This window comes from Gymnoscopelus braueri (genome assembly GCF_963280865.1).
Source record: "Gymnoscopelus braueri genome assembly, chromosome: 8".
NCBI lineage: Eukaryota > Metazoa > Chordata > Actinopteri > Myctophiformes > Myctophidae > Gymnoscopelus > Gymnoscopelus braueri.
Window position 1 is genome coordinate 3,913,359 of NC_137609.1, and position 10,243 is coordinate 3,923,601.

A 10,243-nucleotide genomic window follows, 5' to 3' on the forward strand; every position below is an offset into this window, starting at 1 on the left:
ACTAAATATACTGACAATTTTGTCAACAAATAGAAACTAGACTAAAATGTTAGGGAGGGACTAGTGGAGAAGAGATCCAGTAGAACTAAGACTAGTCATTTTATGCTTGGTTGCGCGTGGGTGTCGCGGCCCGGAAATAGCAAGCTTGGCTATTTTCGCCACACAGCTAACTATAAATCAGGCATTACGACGCCATCGAGGCCTGCCAAAATAATTTGTTGTCAACTAAATCAACTGTAGATTTAGTTGACGAAAACCTTATGCTATTCAGTCGACTTAAACACTACTAAAATATGACTAAAACTAAATGGAATTTTATTCAGAAGACTATGACTAAAACTAAACCAAAATTTGCTGTCAAAATGAACCCTATTATTATTATACATTGTCAGTGTCAGCTCTAAACATTTGAAGGCTGATCACAAGCAGTTGATGTGATCTTAGATTCTGTCATACTCATTATATCAGGCATACTTTTAGAATAGAATATCACTTTATTGATTCTAGATGGGAAATTGTATAGCTAATTAATAGTAATTAATGATAATATCATTCTTTTTGGGTCCAAACAAGCAATGACAACGACTTCAAGGTCATAGTTGATGATATAGTAATTTCAAGCAAAGAAGATACTTATTTGGGCTGTATTCTTGACAACAAACTGACAGGTGGGGGGGGGGGGGAGGCGAAGCATCAAAAGTGAAGAAAGTCAATCAAAGAACAAGATTTTTGGGAAGGATTTGTTACTTTGTCAACAAAAGACTAGCTGGAGCTAGTGGTGGGAAAAAACGTTCATTTCAGTGAACGAACGATTTTGTTCACGTTCACGGCAATGATTCTCAAATGATTCGTTCACGTTCTCGTTCATTGGCGCTATTTTCTAGTGAAAAACACCATTGTTATTATGGTCACCAGAGATTTCGACCCAGGACGATTCGACCCGGACCATTCGACCCGCTTTCGACCCGCTTGGACCTGACATTTCGACCCGGACCGCGAGAGAGAGAGAGACAGAGAGAGACAGAGAGACAGAGACGTAATAATAATAATAATATGTACATTGATTTACCAAACAATTATTATTTGTCTGTCAGGGTGAAACAAGCCCAAAGGCTTTCAAGCATAGCCATTGAGATAAAGTATAGTTTTGGACCATGACGGAGGCGCGCCGAATCAGCAGACCTTGAGGCCAAGGAGTCGCGCCCGAGCGCCTCCAGGCGCGAGTGCCCGCGACGACCGGCCGATGGTCTGCTATTCGACTAAGCGCCGTCCGAGTTATGTACCGATAGGCACAGAATCGTAAATAATATTGGTGGGGACTGCGTTACACAAACGCAGCACACTCCCAAAGCTGGCGCCGCCGGCAGCTCCGCGGAGCTGTAAGGCATACATTATTATTTCATTTAGAAAAGAAGGTTTTCAAAAAAACTTCTTTAAAAAAAAAGTATGCAACTGGGGGAGCATGCTTACAATATTTACTCTTAAATATACTCAGGACCTCACCGTCACCTTGTACCTTCAGGACCTCACCACCGTCACCTTGTACTCTACTACCCTCTAGGGGTTACACAGATAATTCGACCGGGTAAATTTGGGTCGAGCTGACTCAAATTCGCGGCTGGGCGAATTGTCCTGGGTCGAAATCTCTGGTGACCGTTATTATTACGTCGGGCGTACAGCCCACCCTCCCGTCCTGTGTACGGGGGGAGGGGATGGGGGGCATGAACGATAGCGCGAATATAACAGTTTGAGGAAGTGAACGCGCTTGTTCACATTCACGGCAATGAACCAGTTATTTTGAACGAATTGATCATGAACGACCCATCACTAGCTGGAGCCCTCATTCAATGCCATTTTGATGCACCTCTTGGTTCTCCAACACCTCAATGTTACTAAAAACTAAGCTTCCGACCTCCCAAAACAAACTGATACGACTACTACTCGGCCTGAAGCCCAGGACCCACCTAATTCTAACACACTTTGCTAGTTTGGGATGGCTCAGGGTAGAAGACAGTGTTAAGCAAGTATCAATGGGATTGGTATTTAAGGTACTCAGAGGATCAATTCCCTCATACCGGTCTAACTACTTCTCCAGCGTGAGCGACACCAACAGTCACAACAGCAGAGGGAGTGCTTACGATCTGGTACCCCCCCCCAAATTTAACTCAAACATGGGGGGAAATTCTCATTCTACTACTCTGCCACCATAATGTGGAATGCCCTGACACCATCCATTACAGGATGTGAATCACTGGTTTCTTTCTAAACTGGCCTGAAAAAGCATCTGTGAAAAATCTACAAGTGGATTTTCCCCTTTTCTCCTCTGTAAATATAGCTATTTGTATCAATCAATCAATCAAACAAACAATCAATCAATCAATCAATCAAACAAACAAACAAACAAACAAACAAACAAACAAACAAACAAACAAACAAACAAACAAACAAACAAACAAACAGACAGACATAGTTATCATATTACTTATATATAGTTACTGATCATTATACAACAGGTAGTTCCGACCAAGCAATCTGATTGGCTGAAATAGCTTTCTAGCCGTGCTTCAAACCAGCATCATATCACGGGCCTAATCACATTAATAAATCACTCCGCACTGCAGTCCGCACCTGATTAGACCATATAGCGCACAGCTGTGCTGTGAAGTCACGCGCTGTCCCACGGTAGGAAAACAAACAGACAGTAGCCTGCATTAACCTGACTCTGCCAGATGGGGGCGGTATGAGTAACTAGTTTCCAAATAAGCTGAGAAACAAATGTCTGACGAAAGCTTCTTTGGATCTGGAAGCGTCAGGTTAAGCCTGCATAGCCTGACCCACCGCCACCACCGGAGAACAAACAGCTTTGCAAAATGGACTATGTTGTTAATTTTGACTTATTTGGTGGACTTACGGTTGATCAATGGTTAGAAGGTTATAAATATCCTCCTGTGTTAAAGTAAAATTACTCCCATTTCGTTAACAGTCCAGTGTATGTTATACTTATCGTACGAAGGTATCGCACGGCGAAAATAGCCGATCTACAAGTTCACAACACGTCGCCATCGCGACGCGTTGTCAGCTTGTAGATCAGTTATTTTGGCCGCGTGACACGGTCGTACGACGGAGCATATAGCCCACTGGAATTTCATTCCACTGCGCACTTGATAGCTCAGCTGTGTTGATGAGACGGTGCCTCAAACTCAAAGCGCTGCTACTGGGACTATTTAATGTCTCAGTGAAAAACTCTTCTCTTTACAGGGAAACGGATAATAGCGAAACATTTTTATTATGAATTGCTCCACAATATGAATACATTTGGATGTGTTTTGTTGGTAACTTAACTGTTGTATAATCGCAATATTACACTCGAGGGTGTGCTTTACCTTACATTATTGTCACTTCTGTGATGCGGACGCGGAACTCGGCTGCGCCTCGTTCCTGACCGCATCACAGGCGTGACAATAATGACGGTAAAGCACACCCTCTCGTGTAATATTGCTTAATTATATCAGGTGTAGTTTTGATTGAATACTTTATTAACGGTTTGCAAAAAGTACAGATGTACAGTTATGCAATAACGCTAAAAGGATAACACAAAAATCCTTGAGGGCTTGTTGTCCATTGTGGTCCTATGTATTCAATTCATCAAGACATATAAAGACATACAGTACTATACAAGAAATCATCAATATTAGGAGCGGTGAAAATATATTTACAGAAAAACAGTGGGGGGTCATTTCTTTTGCAAGCTAGAAGACTTGTCTAGGTACAGTTGCAAATTGCAGGCAGGTGCTCTTTTATGGCGGTTTTGAAGGGAGTCGCATGATCTCGCATCGCACATTTTGATGGCTGGTGGTAGGTTATTCCACATTTTGGTGGGATAATAGCAGAATGAATTCATCCCCATGTTTGTGCCGAATCTGGGGTGAATGAGAACAGTGGAGCTTCCTCTGGTGTTGTGCCCATGATGGGCGTTTTTTAACCACTTTTTTAATTAGTTAGACAGGTACATGGAAACTGGTCCATTGAGTATCTTGAAAACCAGGCCCAAGTTGCTGTACTCTTTCCTCTACCCTGAGCCATCGCATCCTAGCATAATGAGCAGGGGTTAGGTGAGTTCTAGCTGTAAGGTCTAGTATTCTGATTAGTTTGTTTTGAGAGATCTGTAGTTTTGATTTTAGTGCCTTTGAGGTGCTAGAATACCATAATGTGCATGCATAGTCAAAATGACATAGTTATTGATAGTAATGATAGTTACAGATCATATATGTGTGTGTATTAACAATGTTCTTTGCAGTTTTGTATCAAAAATGAAGGAGCAGACTGTGTAGCATATTACCAGTATCATGCTAGTATCATGACAATTTACTATTTGCAATGTAGGCATTTACAGTAGCAGAAACTCTTTAGTGACTTACAATAAACAAGGTAAACACATACATAGTGTGCAGAGAGACATTGTAGTTCCTCAGTAAACTAGGATCACAGGTAAATAATGAACCTAGCATCAATTTAAATAACATGCTATCTAAATAATTGGTTCTCAAAGTGGGGTCCGGGGACCCCCAGGGGTCCTTGAGGGGGTCCCCAGCAACATTTGTTGATACAGCGTCACATTAATTATAACCCCTTTATCCATATTTTATACGTTGGCTGTTCAAAAATAGCAGATATACAAGCTTGTACATCTGCTATTTTTGATTTTTTAAAATATATATTTGAAAGGGTTTGAATGATTTAGAGTAAAACAAATATTCTCTTCTGGGGGAGAAGAAAACTGCTACAAAACATTTTCAGTCTGCGGCCAAATAGATACATTTGGGAAGGGAGAAGAGTCTAGGACGTGTGGAGCATTGTCCAGGGTGTTTTAGAGAAGGGAGAAGAGTCTAGGACGTGTGGAGCGTTGTCCAGGGTGTTTTAGAGAAGGGAGAATAGTCTAGGACGTGTGGAGCATTGTCCAGGGTGTTTTAGAGAAGGGAGAAGAGTCTAGGACGTGTGGAGCGTTGTCCAGGGTGTTTTAGAGAAGGGAGAAGAGTCTAGGACGTGTGGAGCGTTGTCCAGGGTGTTTTAGAGAAGGGAGAAGAGTCTAGGACGTGTGGAGCGTTGTCCAGGGTGTTTTAGATGATCTGCACAGTAAGTGAGCAGGAAGGGTTGTACTGTAGGTTCAGTCATGGGGAGTGTTTTGTATATATATCAATATGAATTAAATTCAAAGGAGCTTTATTGGCATGAGAAAACATACGTTTACATTAAACACCCCAGCATCCATATTGTGCGGAAAGCTTTCGCAGAAAATAGCAGATCAACAAGCTCACAACGCGTCGCAACACTTTGAAAACCGAAAATACTCTAGTATAGAGCCCTGAGGGACTCCCGTCAACCATACAGGGTTTGAGTGCACAATTAAAGGGAAATAGTTATAAAAGGCCCCAGACGGCTAGGGTAGCGGTCCGGGCACGCAGCAGCCTGACAGCTTGTTGTGGGTTCGAATCCCGATCTTGACGACCTTTGCTGCGTCTCTCTCCCCATTTCCTGTCAGACTACTGTGCTATCTAAGAAAGGCAGAAAAAGCCAAAACAAATAAAGAAAAAAAGTTATAAATACACATGTAGGCAAGGTTAGCTTGATGTCAAGCTTTTTGGGGGGTCCACTCATACTGTAGTTCCGACATCCCATTATTCCGACCGTTAGGTTAGTGTGAGCTTAGGGTTAGGGATAGGGTTAGTTACAATGAGGCCAGTTGGACCAACAGGATGTCGGAATAATGGGCCGTCGGAATAATGACATGATGGCACCCTTTTTGGGACAAATAGCAATTTGTCAAAAGTATTTAAAATAGTATACAAAAAGCAACAGTTTTTCTAATGTGTTTAAAATAGTATACAAACAGCAACCGTTTTTCAAATGTGTTTAAAGGTAGTTGTTCTTTGTGTAAAGTATTTCTATGTGGAGGTCAACTCTGTGCAGACAGTGCAGGAACACAGGCTATGATTACTGTTGCCAAATTTTGTGAGAGAAATAAGCAACCAAGTTTAGGAAAACAAGCCCCAAAGAAACGACTAGGCCACATGAGCACTTTAAACCTATATACTTTACATAGCCGATCTACAAGGTTGACGCGTTGTGGGCTTGAAATCTGCTATTTTTTTTTTAAAACTATATTTTCGAAACATTTTAACAACACAAATCTGGTATGGGCAGCGTACCAGGACGTGTGGAGCGTTGTCCAGGGTGTTTTAGAGAAGGGAGAAGAGTCTAGGACGTGTGGAGCGTTGTCCAGGGTGTTTTAGATGATCTGCACAGTAAGTGAGCAGGAAGGGTTGTACTGTAGGTTCAGTCATGGGGAGTGTTTTGTATATATATCAATATGAATTAAATTCAAAGGAGCTTTATTGGCATGAGAAAACATACGTTTACATTAAACACCCCAGCATCCATATTGTGCGGAAAGCTTTCGCAGAAAATAGCAGATCGACAAGCTCACAACGCGTCGCGTCGCAACACTTTGAAAACCGAAAATACTCTAGTATAGAGCCCTGAGGGACTCCCGTCAACCATACAGGGGTTGAGTGCACAATTAAAGGGAAATAGTTATAAAAGGCCCCAGACGGCTAGGGTAGCGGTCCGGGCACGCAGCAGCCTGACAGCTTGTTGTGGGTTCGAATCCCGATCTTGACGACCTTTGCTGCGTCTCTCTCCCCATTTCCTGTCAGACTACTGTGCTATCTAAGAAAGGCAGAAAAAGCCAAAACAAATAAAGAAAAAAGTTATAAATACACATGTAGGCAAGGTTAGCTTGATGTCAAGCTTTTTGGGGGGTCCGCTCATACTGTAGTTCCGACATCCCATTATTCCGACCGTTAGGTTAGTGTGAGCTTAGGGTTAGGGATAGGGTTAGTTACAATGAGGCCAGTTGGACCAACAGGATGTCGGAATAATGGGCCGTCGGAATAATGACATGATGGCACCCTTTTTGGGACAAATAGCAATTTGTCAAAAGTATTTAAAATAGTATACAAAAAGCAACAGTTTTTCTAATGTGTTTAAAATAGTATACAAACAGCAACCGTTTTTCAAATGTGTTTAAAGGTAGTTGTTCTTTGTGTAAAGTATTTCTATGTGGAGGTCAACTCTGTGCAGACAGTGCAGGAACACACGCTATGATTACTGTTGCCAAATTTTGTGAGAGAAATAAGCAACCAAGTTTAGGAAAACAAGCCCCAAAGAAACGACTAGGCCACATGAGCACTTTAAACCTATATACTTTACATAGCCGATCTACAAGGTTGACGCGTTGTGGGCTTGATATCTGCTATTTTTTTTTTTTAACTATATTTTCGAAACACAAATCTGGTATGGGCAGCGTACCACTGGTTTAAAAAACATTTAGGACGCAAGCCCAAATAAGCAACAACACTTTAGAAATGAGCCAAAAAAAAAACGCAACCCGCAACTACCAATATTTACAAGCGACTTTACAGAAAAAATGTGTTTGACAGATTCTCGACAGATTCTCGACATGTTTTCGATCACTGGCTGTCCTTTAAGCCAATGTGGAAACCAGTACATGAAGGAAAAGCGACACAGCGCGTACTCTGTTTGTTACAAGTAAAAGTCCGGAATTAAAAATTCACTTGAGTAAAAGTACAAAAGTATTGGTATCAAAATGTACTTGAAGTTCCAAAAGTAAAAGTAATAAAATGTTTGAAAATAGCAGATCTACAAGCACACGTGAGCTTGTAGATTGGCTATTTTCAAATAGCCTATGTATAAAATAGGGCTAAAGTGGTTAATGTATGTTTTATAACGTAATAATTTATATCTGCAAAGTAACTAGTAACTAAAGTTTTCAAATAATTGTAGTGGAGTAAAAGTACAATATTTGCCTCTGAGATGTAGAAGTAAAATTATAGACAATTTGAAATACTCCAGTAAAGTAAAAGTACCTCAAAATTGTACTTGAGTACAATACTTGAGTAAATGTATTTAGTTACTTTACACCACTGCCAGTACATAACATGGTTTGCACTGTTTCTTCCAGAGTGACAGTGGAGCAGCATGAAGGGGTCAGCAGCAGCTGACCTTTGACCTCCACCAGAGAAGATGTCTGCTAGTGCTTCCTCCGCCTCTCCTCTGAGGAGGCTGCAGCGTCTCACCTCCATGGCAACGCGGCCTGATGACCTCACCCCCACGGTGACGCAGGAACAGGGAAGTAAGAGCGACAAGAAGGAGAAGATGAAGAGAAAGAAGGAGAGAGAGCGACACAAGGAGGCAGAGAAATACAGAGGCTGGGAGTGGACAGGGAGCCATGTTGGCTCTGGGGATGGAAGGAGGGACAAGGAGACAGAGGAGTGGACGGGGAGACATCTTGGCTCCGGGGATAGAAGGAGGGACAAGGAGACAGAGGAGTGGACTGGGAGCCATCTTGGCTCCAGTGGGAGCCATCTTGGCTCCGGGGATGGAAGGAGGGACAAGGAGATAGAGGAGTGGACTGGGAGCCATCTTGGCTCCAGCGGGAGCCATCTTGGCTCGGGAGATTCCTGTCAAACTGGGAACTCTGGGACAGATTCTCCTCCTGACGGGAAACAAGTGGTCCTCCAACCAGGAAGTAGAGACATTCCAGCAGCCAATCAGATGGCCCCTAGCATCTCCCCGGCTCCGCTCAGCCCCGCCTTTTCTCTGGAGAGCAACAGTCCCTTCGCCAACGGTTTCCTCCATTTCGAATCATCCCTGTTCGAGGACGAGGACGAAGATGATAATGATTATCATCATTATAATCATTATAACCATGAAGCTCTCGTCTCAGACCCAGACAGACATGACGGGAGTTGTGGGAACGTCGTGGAGCCCCCTGCTGGGAACGTTGGGAACGGCAACACAGAGGGTCACCCTGAGACCTCTGCAACCAGCGCTGTTCCCACGCCCACCATGATGGCATCATCAACAGGAGGAGCTACGCCCATCAAGATGAAATCCTCATCATCAGGGAAGGTGATGACGCGGTCACAGTGTTCTGGCGTGGAGCGCAGGAGGTACTGGGACGTTTCTGATGACGACTGGGAGAGTGACAGCGAGCTGTTCCTGTTTGGGAACAGCCCGTCTACGGCAAGTTTATAACAATTTACGACAACTACAGTTTACTACAATTACCATTTACAATGTAAGCATTCAACAGACTCTTATCCAGAGCGACATACAATAAGCAAGATAATCACATACATAGAATGCAGAGAGACAGTGTAGTGCCTCAGTAATCTAAGATACCAGGTAAACCAAGAACCTAGCATCTGTCTAAATAACATGCTGTACATTTGAAACTATAGGATACCAGGTAAACAATTAACCTAGCATCTGTTTAAATAGCATGCTATCGAAATTGCATTCTTAACATTGTGGTCAAGAAAAACACACACAAATATGAGCACGAGTGACCAAGATATGACTGCATGGTAGCCATATTGGTTAGTCACTAGCATCCAACAGGTACGAGAGTTTTTGTTATTAGTCATGTTTATTTAATCTGTCACTGGTTCCAGTAGAGAGTTTGCTGGTTTATTTAATTCCTCTCCTATAGTCAACTATACTTCTATGTGTTCAACAGGTCAACAGCCCTAAGAAGCAGACCAATCACGTTCCATCAGTGAAGTATTTAGAAGGAGAAGTGATCTGGGCAAAGGTCAACCGACGCCCCTGGTGGCCATGTGAGGTGACCTCTGACCCTGACCAGGGAATCTACCACCGGATCAAAGGTCAGCTCATTGGGCATCTCTATGCACTAATGTGACGCTTTGCAATAGATCGTCACTGTCAGGTGGAAACTTTGTACGTCCAATACGGTTACTTTTCAGGAAATGGAAACAAGAACCTGTGTTCCAATAGATCCAATGCACTTATTGGATCACACAAGCTAGATGTTCATCAGGGCAAGCAGCCAGATCGCTGCTCATCAAGGCGTATTCTTGTGTCTTTTCAGAGCCTAGTGAAAGTGTTGCTACTATGTCAGGACGTATGTGTATTTATATTATATTTGTATATGTTTTATATTGTGTCGTTCCAGAGGACAGTGAGCGGCCGTGTCGTCTCTACTACGTCAGGACGTTGGGGGTTCCAGTGGAGAAGGCCTGGGTGGAGGGCAGATCCACTCACATCTTTCAGGGTGGATTTGAGTTTGAACAGCTCCCCCTACCTCGCAGGAGGAGGAAACAGAAGGTCGACAACAACACTGTAATTACCTTTAAAATGT

At 42.8% G+C, this 10,243-nt stretch overlaps 1 protein-coding gene across 1 annotated transcript in view; it reads left to right on the forward strand.

Annotated features, from left to right (window-relative positions):
- Positions 1–10,243, forward strand: part of nsd1b (nuclear receptor binding SET domain protein 1b) — a 56,268-nt gene that overhangs the window by 897 nt on the left and 45,128 nt on the right. Inside the window, exons 2-4 of the mRNA XM_080435134.1 lie at positions 8,042–9,105; positions 9,602–9,749; positions 10,058–10,224. Coding sequence (XP_080291260.1) covers positions 8,104–9,105; positions 9,602–9,749; positions 10,058–10,224 — 1,317 coding nt within the window. The 5' untranslated portion in view covers positions 8,042–8,103. The remainder of the gene's footprint in view (positions 1–8,041; positions 9,106–9,601; positions 9,750–10,057; positions 10,225–10,243) is intronic.